Consider the following 17921-nt stretch of genomic DNA (forward strand, 5'->3'; position numbering starts at 1 on the left):
TAATAAGGGGGACCTGCAGGCTGATGTGATCACATGGAAGCGTCCCTGGCATGGTGATGTCTCAGACGCTTAGCTCCTAAATTACGTGGTAACGCCCAGAGCCCAAGAGACCTCCGTCTAGTCTGATCTGTAAGTGCTCTCTCCTGGTAGGATGCCCCATTGCTCAGTGAAGAGGGAGAAACAATAGCAGGAAACGTGGAAATGGCAGAGGTGCTTAACGACTTCTTTGTTTCGGCTTTTGTCAAGAAGATAGATGATGACGGGATGCTTAACATAGTGAGTGGTAGTAGAAATGGGGTAGGTTTAGGCGTTAAAATAAAAAAAGAACAAGATATAAAATACTTAGAAAAGTTAGATGTCTGCAAGTCACCAGGGCCTGATGAAATGCCTCCTAGAATACTCAAGGAGCTGTTAGCGGAGGTATCTGAGCCTTTAGCTATCATCTTTGAAAAGCCATGAAAGTCGGGAGAGATACCAGAAGACTGGAAAAGGGCAAATTTAGTGCCTAGCTATAAAAAGGGAAATAAGAACAACCCAGGAAACAACAGACCAATCAGTTTATCTTCTGTGCCAGGGAAGATAATGTAGCAAGTAATTAAGCAATCCATCTCCAACATCTGGAAGATAATAAGGTAATAATAAGGTAATAAGGTAAGCTTTCTTTGATAGGATATCAAGCCTTGTGGATAAGGGGGAAGTGTGGCCGTGGTATACCTAGACTTTAGTAAGGCTTTTGATATGGTCTCGCATGACCTTATCAAGAAACTAGGGAAATACAATGTAGGTGGGGCACTATAAGGTGGGTGAGTAACCGGCTGGATAACCATTCTCAGAGAGTAATTATTAACAGTTCACAATCCTGCTGGCAGGGCATAACAAGTGGGGTTCCGCAGGGGTCTGTTTTGGGACCGGTTCTGTTCAATATCTTCATCAGTGATTTAGATGACGGCATAGAGAGTACGATTATTAAGTCTAGAGATGATACCAAGCTGGGAGGGGTGGCCAGGGCTTTGGAGGATCAGCTCATCATTCAAAATGCTCTTCGGTAAATAGGATGAAGCTGAATAAGGACAAATGCAAAATGCTCCACTTAGGAAGGAACTCATACAGAATGGGAAGCAACTCTCTAGGAAGGAGTCCTGTAGAAAGGGATCTAGGGATCATAATGGACCACAAGTTAAACATGAGTCAATGATGTGACACTGTTGCACAAAAAGCAAACATGATGCTGGGCTGCATGAACAGGAGTGTTGTGAGCAAGACACGAGGAGTCTACTCTGCGTTGATTAGGCCTCAGTTGGAGTCTTGTGTCCAGTTCTGGGCACCACATTTCAAGAAAGAGGTGGAGAGATTGGAGAAGGTCAAGAGAAGAGCAACAAGAACGATTAAAGGTCTAGAGAACATGAGCGATGAGGGAAGACTGAAGAAATTGGGCTTGTTTGGTTTAGAAAAGAGAAGAGAAGATTGAGAGGGGACATGGTAGCAGTTTTCAGGTATCTAAAAGGGTGTCATGAGGAGGAGGGAGAAAAATTGTTCTCCTTGGCCTCTGAGGATAGGACAAGAAGCAATGGGCGTAAACTGCAGCAAGGGAGGTTGAGGTTGGACATTAGGAAAAACTTGTTACCTGTCAGGGTGGTTAAACACGGGAATAAATTGCCTGGGGAGGTTGTGGACTCTCCATCACTGGAAATATTTAAGAGCAGGTTAGATAGGAATCTATCAGGGATGAGCTATTCTAGATGGTGCTTGGTGCTACTAAGACTGGATTCAATGACCTCTTGAGGTCCCTTCCAGTTCTAGGATTCTAGGATTCTGTGCTGCCGCAGACGGGTGTGTTACAGTGAGACAGCTTCTAAAGACGGTTGCAAACATTTGCTCAATGCCTGTTGCCACTGGGGAAACTGAGGCACGGAACTGTGACTTGCTGAACGTCACAGAGCAAGCCAAGGGCAGGGCTGCACACAGAACCCAGCAATCTTGGGTTCCTCACCCCCGCCCTGCGCTAACCTCTAGACCCCATATTCTCCCCGAACCACCAAATAGTCCTAAGGAGTTCTGAATGCCCCCCAGCCCTCGGCTTTAACCTCTAGACGCTACTTCCCTCCCAGCGCCATAAGCCAAAACCTAGCATTACCTCCCCAATTTATCCTAGGACCAGGAAGCCTCCTGCTCTAACCACTACCCAGCACTCTCTTCTATAGCTTAACATTTGTGCTGAACAGAAGTGGATGCTAGAAACTTAGAATAAGATTTTAGCTCCCCTCTCCTTCCTCTGAACCAGTCCTTTCCCTTTAACAGACCAAGGAGCCATGGAATCCGAGACAAATAGCAAGGGCTCTTATTTTGGTGCTTTGTTACTTTAAGAGTTGGCAACTTTCGAAGTATTTAAAAAAAAAAGAAGGTATTTTTCATATATGTATGCCCCCCCTTCCCTCCCTCTCCCTGCCTAGCAGCTTTCTAATTCCTACATTAAATGCTTTTAATTATAGGAGCATTCGGTCTGACCTGCGGGGTTATTTCAAGAGAGGCGAAATGAAGGAATTAAAGAAAATGACAGAGAAAATTGCGGCAATTAGCGGAGTTTGCATTGTTCGGCGTGTCTGTCAAGGGAGCTCTGTGTTTGTTAGTTACAAGTAAATTCATACAGATAACAGAGGGAGCGATTATAAATGCCATCTCGGCTGCAGCATGGTGCCGCAGCTATTTTATTATTATTATATTTTTTTTGTTTAATTCTTTGTAAAATAATATTTCTCCTTCAAAGCAGGGAAGAAAAAGGCTTGTTCTTGTTCTGCCCCTCCCCCTCCCCCAGCCCTGCAGGGCATCATCTGTTCAGCGCTGGTCCTAGAGGTTAATTCCACGTCTGTCTGCTTCGCAATGGGAGCATTTTGCCCCTGTGTCAATGACGGCACGTTTAACAGAGATCGGCTTCTTCTTCAGATGGTCTGGGCTAGTGGTTAGAGCAATGAGTACCTGGCAATTCCCCCCCCTCTCCCCCGTTTCTGCCACTGTCTTCAGGCAAATGTTTCCCCAGGAAAAAGTTGTGTTGCTTTCGGTTTGTGTTGCTCCCAGTTCTGGGAGAGAAGTGGTGACTAGTGGTTAGAGTCGAAGACGGTTCTCGTCACAGCGCACGTCTGGTTCCTAAAGCACATCTTCCGGGCCGCAGGGTCAGGAAGGGGTTTTCCCCTCGCACTGCATTCTGGGAGATACTCTTTTTCTCGCCCTCCATTGAAACGTGAGAGATGGGACATGGGTCGGGGAGGTCCAGGGCTCTGACTCGCTCGTGTGCTCAGGGTCGAACTCTTGATGTGTGGGGTGGAGAAGGAATCTCCCCTCCAGGCAGGGCCGGATTAAGATCTCTAGAGGCCCTAAGCACTGAAAAGATTCTGGTGCCTCCCCCCATATGTAATTCAAAATAAAAACAATACTGTACCGTAAAATCTCATTTTTTTGTTGGTGCCCTTGCTTTGCTGGTGCCCTAAGCATATGCTTAGTCTGTTTATTGGGTAATCCAGCCCTGCCTCCAGGTCGTATTGGCAGGGGTCCGGAGGAGGGGGGTTGTACCTTCCACTGCAGCGTGGGGTGTAAGTCTCCTGCCCCGATTACTTGGGCAGATCTCTGTTAACCATTTCCCTGCCGTGGCGAGGCCTCGGACACTGGTGCCCCTTGGTCCGAGCGCTTATGAGGCCACCCAGGTGAGATTCCTGAGCTGCCTTGATGCCTCAGCAGAGCACCCACAGCCAGCAGCATGTGCTTCTGCCGGTGGTGCGCATGGCTTGGTGCACAAACAACGATTTATTCCACACATGGATGGAAAATACTAGCGGGAACTTTGGTGGGCATTTGCCTCGCCTCCTTGAGCTGTGATGCTTTCGCGCCTTTTTGGTTGTTGGGTTTAGGGTGAGGCAGCCTATGATGGACACCCACTAGGAGAATTTTGGCTCCCTTCTCCCTGATTCTACGGACCGAATCCAGGCTCTTGGAACCCTCCGTGCACTAGAAGTTTACATGGAGCCCTCTGAATTCCTGGAGGGCTAACAGGGCAGGGGGAGAGGAGCCTGGAGCCTGTCCCCAGCCAGGCCCCTGTGAGCCTGGGGATGAGGCCACCAATCTGTGGATCTTTCTGGGTCCCAGGCCTCTAGAACCCCGTGGCCAGGCCCCGTGGATGGCACAGTGAGGCATGGTGACAGTTGCAAATTCCCATGGCTAGCCAACAGGCACCTTACTCCACCTGCTCCTTTGGGCAGAGCCTGGCTTTTTCTGTGTCTGTACAGCGCCTGGTGCCATGCTACCTAACAGCTGTAATGTTGGACAGCCTCCATGAGTGGGGTTGCTACCGTAATGCACAGCTGCTAACACAATATGGTACTGGCTATTCACTGAGTGCCTAATGTTACCGTAACACACCTAATAGCAATACAAATGTACAGCACAAAGGAGTCCTGGAGCTCTAAGGGCTACTGTAATACACCTAATAGCAAAAATATGGACAGTGGTTGGCACAATGAGGTCCGGATACATAAGTGGGCGCTACCGTAATACACATAATAAACTGTAACATTGTTTATTCTGGACTGCTGGGTACCTCTGCAAAATTGGTTTTGCATTACCTGAGGGTGGCAGTGCGGAGGAGTGGATAGAGCGCTGATGTGAGAGACCTGAGTGCTCGTCTCTGCTCTGCAGGGGCCTGGCGGGAGATCTTGAGCGAGTAGCCCCTCTCCCCCGCCCCCGTGCCTTAGTTTCCCACACTGTAAAACAAGAAGAACCAAGTGGACTATAACCAGGTGATAGTGTTCATGTGAAAGCTTCATGGCACAGAAATGCTGATTCCGTGACACCAACTGCTGGTTTGGGTAAATTGATTAAGAAAAAAACCCTCCGAAAAATCGCAGTTTGCAATGATTTAATAATTCAAAACTGCCTTTGATTGTATGTTTTAAATGAAAAAAAAAAAAGTCAGACGTGAAACAACATGTTTTTATTTTTGTCACATCAAAAGTTGATTCAAAACAATTTTTTCACCAACTTTTCAATTTGCCAGACAGGTCGAGCATTTTTGTTTTCAAACCAACCAAAAACATTTTTTTTAAACTTTTCAAAGTTCCCATCCCTGAGGTACCCAGCCCCCTGCCCAAGGCAGGACCAATTCCAACTCAATCAACCCAGCCAGGGCTTTGTCAAGCCGAGACTTAAACACCTCTAGGGATGGAGATTCCACCCCCTCCCTAGGGAACCCAGCCCTGTGCTTCCCCACCCTCCTAGGGAAATAGTTGTTCATAATATCCAACCTACATATATAGCCACTGCTATATTTACTGCTTCCCGCATCTCCCATTGGCTGGGAACGGCGATCCGTAGCCAATGGAAGCTGCAATCATTCATACCTTCAGAGATGCAGGTAAATATAATGGTGGCACCCCCCCAGGGGCTAAGCCAAATGAACCACCTCCCGTTTTATCACCCACCCCTGCCATAAACGTTCATTTGACTGCTGGCCAGTCACCACAACACTCTCTCTGAGGCTCTTTTCTCCCCCCGAAGAGCTCAGTTCTGAATGCCAGGGCTGCTTTATAAAACACTCTGGAACAGCTGACACGAATTACCCCACCCCCGCTTTGTGCCTCAGTTTCCCTATTTGCAATATATTTTATTATTCATGATGATAATGATGATGTTCCAGTTTGGAAACTGCTTCAAGATGCTCCACAGGTGCCAGAAAAGTGCAAAAATAATCACTTTCTCCCTCAGCACCAGCTCCTGCTCTCCCCTTGCTGCCTCTGATAGAGGCAGCGGAGAGCAGGGGAGAGAGGGAAGCGACTAGTTGAGGGGATGTAGAAGTGTCGGCGTGGAATGGACAGTCCCCAGGATTGCCTTCTGGAAGGCTGTGAATGTGTCCGTTCCGTAACCTGGAAACGGTCTTTCGAAAAGCCGATATTCCACATCCTGTATGAACCTACCCAAATGGAGATTTTCATGGCCCATAGAAGCTGGCACTCCGTGAGTCAAAGCAAAATAACTGGGATGGTTTGTCTGAGCCTGTGGCCCAGCAAACATCGCTCGGGCCTCGGCGGCTTTCGGAGTCACCCAAACCCAAACTTCGGACGGAAAACGGTTCTGTCGACATTGTTCTCGGCCAGGTTTCGGGGCAGACCCACGGGGCATACTGACTTCACCCTGGAGGAGACACCGTCCCGTAGCCCCCTCACGGTTTTTAAAGCCCAAATGGCCTTGATCAGTGAAGTTCCTGCCCTGCCCCCTCCCTTCCAGTTCCTCCGTGGACCCCGGCAGCCCAGGAGTCCTGCCTTCAGCTGCTGTGAGCCAGGGCTCTGTGCGGCAATGAGAAAAGTCTGAAAGAAAGGTTAAGCTCGGGTCCTGTGAACCTTTCAGGCTTTTGGGGGAGCTGTGAATGCAGAGCTGATAAATATTCCATCGCCATCCGCCTGGAATGTTCAAAGGACAATGGCAAATTCTCTCCCACTCCCTGGTGCAGTGGGGCTGTGTGGCGTGTGTGATGTGCAAATCCTCCTTTGCCAAGCCGTGTGTGTGTGTGTGTGTGTGTGTGTGTGTGTGTGTGCGTTTTCCTTCAACCTGGAAGCTGGTTTAAGATGCAGGGGGAGACCCTGGCAGTATAAGATTCCCTCTCTCCCCCCAAAACATCCAGGAAACAGACACTTGTAAATTTCACTGAACTTCAGGGAAACTCATCCTCCCCCATCCCTGGCTGAAACAATCCCCTCCTTGGAGCCCACCCCTTTATAAATGAGAATTATATTGTGATATACTTCTCCCTGTGGACCTGATGCAGTAACACTGCTGAGAGTGGTTAGGCAGTTAAGTCACATTTCACTTAGCTCAGGTGAGAGCAGCCACATGGCCAGAAACCACATCCCAGTGGGGCTGTATTAACAGCCAGCGCACTGGGCTGAGAGCAGAGTTCCCTGGTTGCTGAGCACCCACTCAGGAGAGATTTAGGTTAGCTGAGGGCCCGCAGCCTCCAGTGTTTCACATAACAATATTTATTCCACACATGGATGGTGAAATGCAGAGGGAACATTGCTAAAGGCAGGTCTATGTAACTACCAGCAGATGGATTTGAACCTGGGACTTCAGTATAGGAGCCACTACAGCTTGAGCCACAAAGCCGGCTGGCTATAAAGCTCCCTTGTGCTTATCTCCGACTGTACGTGGTCAACGTGCCACTCTACAGGCGGGTGATCCACACTAAGGATATGTCTAGACTACGTGGCTCTGTCGACGGAGCCATGTAAAATAGTTTACTCGGCATAGTCGATGAAGCGGGGATTTAAATAATCCCCGCTTCATTAAAATAAAAATGGTCACCGCGCTGTGCCAACAATCAGCTGATTCGGCACAGCACGGCAGTCTATACGCGGTGCGGTCTATAAGGGAAGCCTTGTCACGCGGCATACCGGAGCGATCGACAAAGGCTTCCCCTGTCAACCACGCCGTGTCTAGACTGCCGTGCTGTGCCGGATCAGCTGATCATCCGCACTGCACGGCGTCCATTTTTATTTTAATGAAGCGGGGATTATTTAAATCCCCGCTTCATTGACTATGCCGAGTAAACTATTTTACATGGCTCCGTCGACAGAGCCATGTAGTCAAGATGTACCCTAACTGTGCGGGTTAAATCTACACTAGGGAGTTGTTTCGAAATAACTACATTCGGCTTAATAACTCCTGATTTTACAAAATCGAAACTGCATGTCCTCACGAGGGAAAAGCTTCGAAATTAGTCTGAGGCAGGCTCTGCGAATGTGGATGCGCTCCCTCAACTTAGAGACCCCGGGAGCACTGCGGAGTAATTAGCTTGAATGACTCTGGGAGTCGTTATTTCAAAATAGCAGCTCCGGCACGTCCACACTCCCGCTATTTCGAAATAACGGTTTTGAAATTAGCGTTATTGCCCAAGGGAAGCCAGAAGGGCAAATTTTGATCGAAGTGGCCCGGCATTTTGAAGTACCGGCCTTGGTAGGGTGGACACGCCCTTTCTAAATGGGACCTTAGGGAGTTATTTCGAAATAACGCCCTGGTGTAGAGAAGAGCTAAGAGGGCTGTAACCCTCTGCCTCCTTGGCCTGGCGGCTCTTGTTCAAAGCTGAGCCATTCTCTGTGGGCCGGGGGAGAATCCCACCGGTCATTTCTCCTGGCTTCGAGGGCCACAGCTTCCTCGCTGCCAGAGATTCCTGCAGGAATCTACTTGGACTGCCATATTCTTGGCTCAGTCTACACCCCCTGCCTCCACCCACCCACCAGCCCTACGCCCCTATGGCAGTATAGGTCTAATGCAGCATGAGCTGCCCACCACCAGGGACTCTCTGCCATGGAAGGTTAAGAAAATTCCCACTTGGTGGCACGTGGGGCTAGTGGTTAGAGCGGGGGTAAGGGGAGGCCGTGCATGAGGACTCGTAGGTTCTAGCCACAGCTCTGCAGGCAGCAGGACCTAATGGTTGGGGGCTACTGCAGGTTGGCTCCTTGGATTCAGTCCCAGTGCTGGCGGCGGGGGAGGGGGGGAGTGTGGCTTAGTGGTTATAGCAGGGGCTTGGGTGTCAGAGCTCCTGGGCTCTGTTTCTGCCCTTCACTCATTAGGTACCTTCAGCAACATCTGTGACTTGGTTGCCTCCATCGGGGTTTTACTCCCCCTCCCTGCCTGCATGTGTCAGGCCTAAATCAGTCACGTTTGCAAACTATTGTCATTTGCAACTGCTAGAGTCTTGTCCCTGCATCTCTGGGGAGTGAGGGGTGTTTTCTCTACCATTCCCATTTGCACTGGGAAACTGAGGCACAGGGCGGGGGAAGGTGACAAGAGGAGGGAGCTGGATATGATTGGTTCCACCAGGCTCAGAAGTGGCGTGGCCCCGCCCTTCACGATCACACCCAATATGCCAGAGGAGCCGGTTCTGACCTCTTGCATTTCTCTCTACAGGTCCCGGCAGGCGGAACATGGCAGCGCTGCTGACCAAGCTCTTCGAACAGCATCTGGGAGGGCACATTTTGCAGGTGAGTCCCGGGAAAGGGTTAAGGGCCCTGCAGCCAGCAGGTTAAAGGGGCTGCGGAGGCCAGCCTGGGGGGAGAGGTGAACTGAGCCTCGCCTGGTGGGGCGGAGGGAATGGGACAACATCTGTCTCTAGCAGAAAGCGGAGCAAATCCCAAGGCCGGATGGTGTGGGTGCCCCAGGGAAGTGCTGGACACATCCTCTCCCCCTGCACTCCCATTTCCGTTTACACATTCGCTCCTGTCACCCCTGGTCAGCTCATTCCGCAATTCACTTCAAGCACCCATGCTGGGTGAAATCAAGCTGGTCCAGCACTTGAGTTGTAATCAGACAACTGCGACCTCCTGTCAAAGGAGAGATGGTGCACTCACATCAGCTGACACTAATGAGGTAGTAGGGGGCACTTTGCTGGGGTTCCCCCCTCTGAGTTAGTGCTGGCCACTAGGGGGTGCTGTGCTGCAGGAAGGGGGCTAAGGGATGCTCGCACCCGCTGAGTTAGTGCTGGCCACTAGGGGGCGCTGTGCTGCAGGGAGGGAGCTCTCCCCCTCTTAGTTAGTACTAGCCACTAGGGGGTGCTATGCTGCAGGGGGCTAGGAGAGCTCTCTACCACTGAGTCAGTGTTGGCCACTAGGGGGCTCTGTGCTGCAGGGAGGGGCTAGGGGGAGTTCTCCCCTGCTGAGTTAGTACTGGCCATTAGAGGGCGCTGTGCTGCAGGGAGGGAGCTCTCCCCCTCTTAGTTAGTACTAGCCACTAGGGGGCGCTATGCTGCAGGGCGCTATGCTGTAGGGGGCTAGGAGAGCTCTCTACCGCTGAGTTAGTGCTGGCCACTAGGGGGCGCTGTGCTGCAGGGAGGAGCTTGGGGAGTTCTCCCCCACTGAGTCAGTGCTGGCCACTAGGAGGCACTGTGCTGCAGGGAGGGGCTAGGGGGAGTTCTCCCCCACTGAGTCAGTGCTGGCCACTAGGAGGCACTGTGCTGCAGGGGGGGGGCTAGGGAGAATTCTCCCCCACTGAGTTAGTGCTGGCCACTAGGGGGCGCTGTGCTGCAGGGAGGGGCTAGGGAGAATTCTCCCCCACTGAGTTAGTGCTGGCCACTAGGGGGTGCTATGCTGCAGGCGGCTAGGGGAGCTCTCTACCTCTGAGTTGGTGCTGGCCACTAGGGGGCGCTGTGCTGCAGGGAGGGGGGCTAAGTGGCCTTTTCCCCCTCTGAATTAGCGCTGACCCCCAATGGTGCAAGAGGGTACTGTGCTGGGGCGCAAGGGGCAGAGCTGGCGGCCTGGTCACTTGCAGTGTTGCCAGAGATCCCTGTGGCACAGAAGCAGTGAGTCCAGGGACTCGGCCAATCCCGTCTCGGGTAGCTGCACTTTTCCTCTTTTGACACCCCTGCAAGGTCAGACGGAAGCAGGATACGTTCTCCCCGAAAATGGCTGCATCCTTTTGCTGTGCAGCTGTCAGACAAGCGCCGCGGTGCCCCCCCAGAGGAGGCTGCATGGAAAGTGAGCACTCCCTGGCTGTTTGCCCCTTTCAGTTTGTCGGCAGGCTCCTCTTCGGAGTGTCTACTGCGTGATGTGGCCACAAAGGCCAGAAAGGGGGAGCAGTTTTATGTGTTAAAATGGGAGCTGTTCTGGAACCAAATTGGGATCTACAAGCCCCCTAACGCTGCTGATACAAACCCCCAGGGGCACGTACCATGGAGATTGGGGGAGTTCACAGCCGGATCCAAACCTCAGAGACGCCCTTGCTGCCATCCCATGGGCCAGCAGTCAGTTGTGTTTTGCTGTGACCTTGGGGCTCTGAGATGTGGCCCCACCTGAGCCAGCTGGAATTATATTGCCCCTGGGGAAAAGGTGAGGCACCATCCAGGAATCCCTCTCATTTTTCTTCTGTCCGTGTGCAGAATAATTGTTGTTATGTGCACCGAGGCATGAGCAGACGTGCACCACCAGTAGAAACACAGGCTGTGGATGCTCTGCTAATCAGCTGGCAGCATTTGAATCTCTCCTGGCTGGGTGCTCATGCGCTCAGCTTACCAAGATCACTGGTTGCTCTGAATGTCGAATAATACAGACATGTGCTTACCCAGGAGATGCCCAGCTGAGAAGCCGCTTAGTCTAGAGGACAGGTTGCGCCTGCGTGCTGATCCCAGTTCTTTCCTCTCCCCCGTCCATGGCAAGATCTTGTGAGTTTGTGCAGCTCCCAGCACTTTGCTGTCAGCCCCGACCCCAGTTCTGGTCGTGGTCTAGGGATGTAAGCGACGAGTTGGCTAGTCCCTCAACTAGTCGCTTCCCTCCCTCTCCCACTCTCCTCTGCCTCTATCAGAGGCAGCAAGGGGAGAGCAAGAGTCGGTGCTGGAGGAGCCAGCTTAAAACCTGGTTCCCCCCTGCAGGGGGCAGGGGAAGCACAGGGGTGGTGGGAAGCGGGCGCGAGCCAGGAATCAGCTGATTCCTAGCTCGCGCTCAGCCCCAGACGCTGCATCTCTGCTTTTTAAACATAGAATCATAGAATCACAGAGCTGGAAGAGACCTCAGGAGTCATTGAGTCCAGGCCCCTGCCCAAGGCAGGACCAATCCCAACTAAATCAACCCAGCCAGGGCTTTGTCAAGACGGGACTAAACCTCTAGGGACGGAGATTCCACCCCCTCCCTAGGGAACCCAGCCCAGTGCTTCCCCACCCTCCTAGGGGAAGAGTTTTTCCTAATCTCCAACCTAGACCTTCCCCATCCTAGACCTTCCAACCTAGACCTTCCCCATTGTAACTTGAGACTTGAGACCATTGCTCCTTGTTCTGTATCCTTCACTATTGAGAACAGCCTCTCTCCATCCTCTTTGGAACCTCCATTCAGGAAGTTGAAGGCTGCTCTCAAATCCCCCCTCACTCTTCGCTTCTGCAGACTAAACAAACCCAACAAACCCAAATCCCTCAGCCCCTCCTCCTAGGTCATATGCTCCAGCCCCCTCATCATTTTGGTTGCCCTCCGCTGGCCCCTCTCCAATACATCCACATCCTTTCCACTTTTCTTTCTATAGTGGGGGGCCCAGAATACCCCAGGTGTGGCCTCACCAGAGCTGAATACAGGGGAATAATCACTTCTCTGGATCTGCTGGCAATGCCCCTCCTAATGCACCCTAATATGCTGTTAGCCTTCCTGGCTACAAGGCCACACTGTTGACTCATATCCAGCTTCTCATCCACTGCAATCCCCAGGTCCTTTTCTGCAGAACTGCTACTTAGCCAGTCGGTCCCCAGCCTGTAACAATGCTTGGGATTCTTCCATCCCAAGTGCAAGTGCAGGACTCTACACTTGTCCTTGTTGAACCTCATCAGATTTCTTTTGGTCCAACCACTCTAGTCTGTCTGGGTCACTCTGGACCCTATCCCTGCCCTCCAGTCTATCTCTATCTCCCCCGCTGGCCTTTTTACATTTAAGACTGGTGCACAGCAGGGGAATCTGGTGCAAGCCAGGAATCAGCTGTCCTAGTTTGAACAGGAACAGGGTCCCACTGCTGCTATTCAGCCCTTTAAATGTCTTAAATTAATTAATGGAGATTGCCTATTTCCTAGAACTGGAAGGGACCTTGAAAGGTCATTGAGTCCAGTTCCCTGCCTTCACAGCAGGACTAAGTACCATCCCTGACAAATATTTGCCCCAAATTCCTAAATGGCCTCTGCAAGGATTGAACTTACAACCCTGGGTTTAGCAGGCCAATGCTCAAACCACTGAGATATCCCTTAAGAGCCCACTGGCTGGATGTTGAGGCTAGACCAAGGTGGTGTAAGAGGGAGAGTCAGAAACCCTGGAAGAACTGGCCCAGCGTCTCCATTCCTGGCCATTCGGACATGCCGACGGGATGTTTTGCGGACAGGTCTGCTCTGGAACAATGTCGAGCAGTTCCCCGACCTGAGCTATGCAGCCAGCCAGTTGATCGCAGTGACCCTGTCTGGTCTTGCCACCTGTGAGCATGCAGGGGCTCCCAGACTGTTGTACGGCTGAGCCCTTGCACACAGCAAGCCTCTGAGCAGGACTCCACTTCATCCCAAAATTAAAACCACTTTTGATCCATCTATCGCTATTATAAATGTTGGGGGTGAAGCCGGATTCAGGGATGGAGGCTGACACATTGCGACCCCCCCCCCTCCCGTTTAAGGACTTTACAGCCCTCTGAGAGGTCATGACCAATGTTTCCTCTAATTTTTCCCATCCATGTGCAGAATAATTTTTTTATGTGAACCAAGCCATGTGCACCACCAGGACAAACAAAAAACCTCGCTCTGGATGCTGGGCAGCATTTGAATCTCTTCTGAGCAGCTTACAGGGACCACTGGTCATGACCCCCCAGTTTCAGAACCCTGGGTGTAAATAAACAGAGGCTACGTCTAGACAGGCATGATTTTCCGGAAATGCTTTTAATGGAAAAGTTTTCCGTTTAAAAGCATTTTCGGAAAAGAGCATCTAGATTGGCACGGACGCTTTTCCGAAAAAGCACTTTTTGCGGAAAAGCGTCCGTGCCAATCTAGATGCGCTTTTCCGCCAAAAAGCCCCGATCGCCATTTTTGCAATCGGGGCCTTTTTGCGCAAAACAAATCTCTGCTGTCTACACTGGCCCTTTTGCACAAAAGTTTTGCGCAAAAGGACTTTTGCCCGAACGGGAGCAGCATCGTATTTCCGCATCAACACCGACAATCTTACATGAGATCGTCAGTGCTTTTGCGGAAATTCAAGCGGCCAGTGTAGACAGCTGGCAAGTTTTTCCAGAAAAGCGGCTGATTTTCCGGAAAAACTGGCCAGTTTAGACACAGCCAGAGAGAATCATTACCCCCAGTTTACTGAAAGGGAAACCGAGGCACGGACCAATTAACTGATATGCCCAAGGTTAGACAGAAGCAGGATTGAAAACCACTGAGTCCTAATCCCTTAACTACAAGATTGTCTGAGACCCATACTGATGAGGTCTCCCGTTCCTGAAATACCCAAACGATTCAAGATTAAAAACATCCCTAATATTGATCACCCCTAAAAGCACCATCCCGCATCCATCGCAGCGTCTCCTCCCAAGTCTTGCCCTGCTACTTCTGAGCTGAAGGGGAAAAAAAGCTGCATGGAGATGGGTAAGTTTGGAAGGATTTGTTTTTTATCAGTGAATGCGGAGGAACGTTAATTTCACTGCACACAATCCAGAGTGAGAAAAAATTGTCTCCGTCTATACCAATGGAAACGTACCGATCGCCAGCGTAAGAAAACTGCTGCCTGAGAGCTCATTAGAGTTGGAGTTAAGAATATTAACTTTGTCAGGTTTGACGTGACATTGACGATTTGCGTTTGAACAGTTCTAAAGCTGTAAGTTTTGAATTGCAGCTTCTGTTGTCATCCAGTAATTATTGTCTGACCACCCCCCATTTGTCTGTCACCCCCGCATAATTTCCCACAACTGTGAAAATTTAAATTGGTAAAAATCTTCAGAGGGAGGCCTCAGACCCCGTAATTTTGCACAATGGGATGTTGTGCAAAAACTTTGAAACTTTAAATGGATAAAAATAAAAAAATAGCTTCTAAAGAAACATTGAAAGACTCAGAACGCTGGAACTGGAAGGAATCTCGAGAGCTCATCTAGACCTGGCCTCTGCATTCACAGCAGGACCAAACTATGGGAGGGACGACATCTCAGGCCCGGGGGCCGGATGCAGCCCCCATCTTGCTTGGATCCGGCCCCCAAGATTCAGGGCTCCCTCTCCCCCAGCATTGGGGAGCGTGCTCTGGTGCTCCAGCTGCCCTGCTGTTCCATCATGGGGCTGGAGCACACAAAATCTATTAGGCTGGGTCCCGTAGTCTCTGGTGTGGGAGGAGGGGATGGAAAGCGTCTTTCTCCCTCTCATTTGGGGACCATGTCAGGGAGGGCTTTTTTTCCCTTCTCACTTGTGTGGTGTGCAGCGCCCCGACTGATTTTTCTGTGGGTCAGAGGTTCCCACCCCAAAAACGCTCCCCACCCCGATCTAAGCCTGCTCTTCAAAATCTCCCACCTCCACTGCCTCCCTCGGCAATTTATTCTAACCTGAACCTCCCTTGCTGCAGTTTAAGCCCCTTGCTTCTTGTCCTGTCCTCAGAGGCCACGGAGAACAATTTTTCTCCCTCCACCTCGTGACACCCTTTTAGATACCTGAAAATGGCTGTCATGTCCCCTGTCAGTCTTCTCTTTTCTTAACTAAACAAGCCCAATTCTTTCAGTCTTTCCTCATAGCTCATGTGTTCTAGACCTTTCATCATTCTCCAATTTCTCCTCATCTTTCTTGAAATGCAGTGTCCAGAACTGGACACAATACTCCAGCTGAGGCCTAATCAGCACAGAGCAGAACGGAAGAACGACTCCTCGTGTCTTGAGCATAACACTCCTGTTCAAGCAGCTCAGAATCATGTTTGGTTTTTTTGTAACAGTGTCCCACCGTGGACTTCTATTTAGTTTGTGATCCGCTGTGACCCCTAGATCCCTTTCTGCAGGACTCCTTCCTAGACAGTCTGTATGGGTATGTCTACACTACCACCCTAGTTCGAACTAGAGTGGTAATGTAGGCAACCGGAGTTGCAAATGAAGCCCGGGATTTGAATTTCCCGGGCTTCATTTGCATCTTGCCGGGCGCCGCCATTTTTAAATGTCCGCTAGTGCAGACTCCGTGCCGCGCGGCTACACACGGCACGGACTAGGTAGTTCGGACTAGGCTTCCTATTCCGAACTACCGTTACTCCTCGTGAAATCGGTAGTTCCTCTTCCGAACTACCTAGTCCGTGCCGCGTGTAGCCGCGCGGCAAGGAATCTGCACTAGCGGGCATTTAAAAATGGCGGCGCCCGGCAAGATGCAAATGAAGCCCAGGAAATTCAAATCCAGGGGTTCATTTGCAACTCCGGTTGCCTACATTACCACCCTAGTTCGAACTAGGGATGTAGTGTAGACATACCCTGTGAGTGAGACTGATTGTTCCTCCGTACGTGGAGCACTTTGCATTTGTCCTTATTCAACTTCATTCTGTTTACCTCCGACCATTTCTCCAGTTTGTCCAGATCAGTTTGAATTATGGCCTGATCCTCCAAAGCATGGAGGCCTGGACTTCCCATGCCTGACAGAAATGCAGCCAGGCCTCCTAGCCAAGGCAAAGCCTACAGCTGTGTGCGTGCCTGGTCCTCCGGCCACATCTGCTCGTCAAGCCCCCCACCTCCAATCCCTTCTTATGTTCCTCCGTCCTGAGTCAGCCCTGGCCCAGCTGCGCTCGCTCCCGGAGACCCGCCAGCCCCTGGGCGTGGGGGGACAGTGTCACCCCCATCAGTCTGTGGCAGGTTTCTTATACCATCCACTCCAGCCTGCGACGCTGGGCGCTGTCTGAGGCGGACCCTGGTCTCGCTGCAAACCAGTGAGCCCCAAGTCCTTAGGGTTGCCAGATGGTTGAAACAAAAATACCGAACACCCTCGTCCCCCCAAAAAACCAGGAAAAAATTCTGTTGAAGGGAAAAAAAAGGGGCAGGGGGGGACCAAAGTTGTTGAGGGGGAAAAAAAAAGACTCCAAGGACTTATTAAGCCAAAATAAAAAAATTAAAATAAAACAGCATGTCCCCTTTAAGAGTGAGTGCAGGGATAGGAACAGGGAAGCGGTTGAGCACTAAGACCACATTGCTTCCCCTAGGTCTTTTGGTTGGCAGACATTTTGTGCCGGCAGCCTTGGGGAGCCAGGTAAGCATGGGGGCTGGGGTCGGGGGGTTGGGGGTGTTCGGAGCCGGTGGGGAGGCCGGGTGCTGAGTGTTTGTAGGGTTGCCAGGTGCCCGGCATTTTCGCCTCCTGGCCGGGGAAAAATTCAGAAAATACCGGACATCTTAGGTGTCCGATATTCTCTGAATTTTTTTCTGGACAGGAGGCGAAAATACCGGACTGTCCGGGTGAATACTGGACACTTGGCAACCCTACTACCCAAAGCAGAGAGGCAGACCCCAGGACAACACAATGGCAGGGTGGAGGGTGGGGTGACCATGGGTAGGGAGGTGACTGTGGGTGTCCCAGTAGAAAGAAGCAGGAATTCCACCCCACTCAGTTTTGGCTGAGAGCCCATGGAGAGCACCTAAACAACCACAAAGCCCCTGTGTGCTTCTGTCCTGGACTACGGCTCCAAACCCTGCTTGAACAGCACTCATAGACTTTAAGGTCAGAAGGGACCATTATGATCATCTAGTCTGACCCCCTGCACAGTGCAGGCCACAGAATCTCACCCACCCCTCCTAGAATAATCCTCTCACCTATATCTCAGATATTGAAGCCTTCAAATACTTTGAAGACCCCAAGATGCAGAGAATCCTCCAGCTGTGATCTGTACCCCATGCTACAGAGGAAGGTGAAAAACCTCCAGGGTCTCTGCCAATCTACCCTGGAGGAAAATTCCTTCCCGACCCCAAATATGGCGATCAGCTAAACCCTGAGCATGTGGGCAAGACTCACCAGCCAGACACCCAGAAAGTTCTCTATAATAACTCCTATCATCCCTCCATAGACCTATTTACCACTGATAATGAATGGTCAATTAGTTACCAAGTTCATGTTATCTCATCAAACCATCCCCTTCATAAATCCATCCAGTTTAATCTTGAAGCCAGATAGATCTTTTGCCCCCACTACTTCCCTTGGAAGGCCGTTCCAGAACCTCACTCCTCTAATGGTTAGAAACCTTCGTCTAATCTCAAGTCTAAACTTCCTACTAGCCAGCTTATATCCGTTTGTTCTTGTGTCCACATTGGTATTAAGCTTAAATAATTCCTCTCCCTCCCTGGTATTTATCACTCGGGGACAGGACTTCTCCTTCTCCTCCCCAAGGCGTCCCTCCTAGGCCAGAAGCAATCAGATGAAGGCGCCCAGCCCCTGATCACGCCCTGCCTCCCAG

At 50.9% G+C, this 17921-nt stretch overlaps 1 protein-coding gene across 2 annotated transcripts in view; it reads left to right on the plus strand.

The window, feature by feature from the left end:
• Positions 1-17921, plus strand: part of NPAS1 (neuronal PAS domain protein 1) — a 119199-nt gene that overhangs the window by 49409 nt on the left and 51869 nt on the right. For both annotated transcript variants that reach the window (XM_075915360.2, XM_075915361.2), the window contains one exon: positions 8947-9020. In XM_075915360.2, coding sequence (XP_075771475.2) covers positions 8947-9020 — 74 coding nt within the window. The remainder of the gene's footprint in view (positions 1-8946; positions 9021-17921) is intronic.

Source organism: Pelodiscus sinensis, chromosome 18, assembly GCF_052426305.1.
Source record: "Pelodiscus sinensis isolate ZL-2025 chromosome 18, ASM5242630v1, whole genome shotgun sequence".
Taxonomy (NCBI): Eukaryota; Metazoa; Chordata; order Testudines; family Trionychidae; genus Pelodiscus; species Pelodiscus sinensis.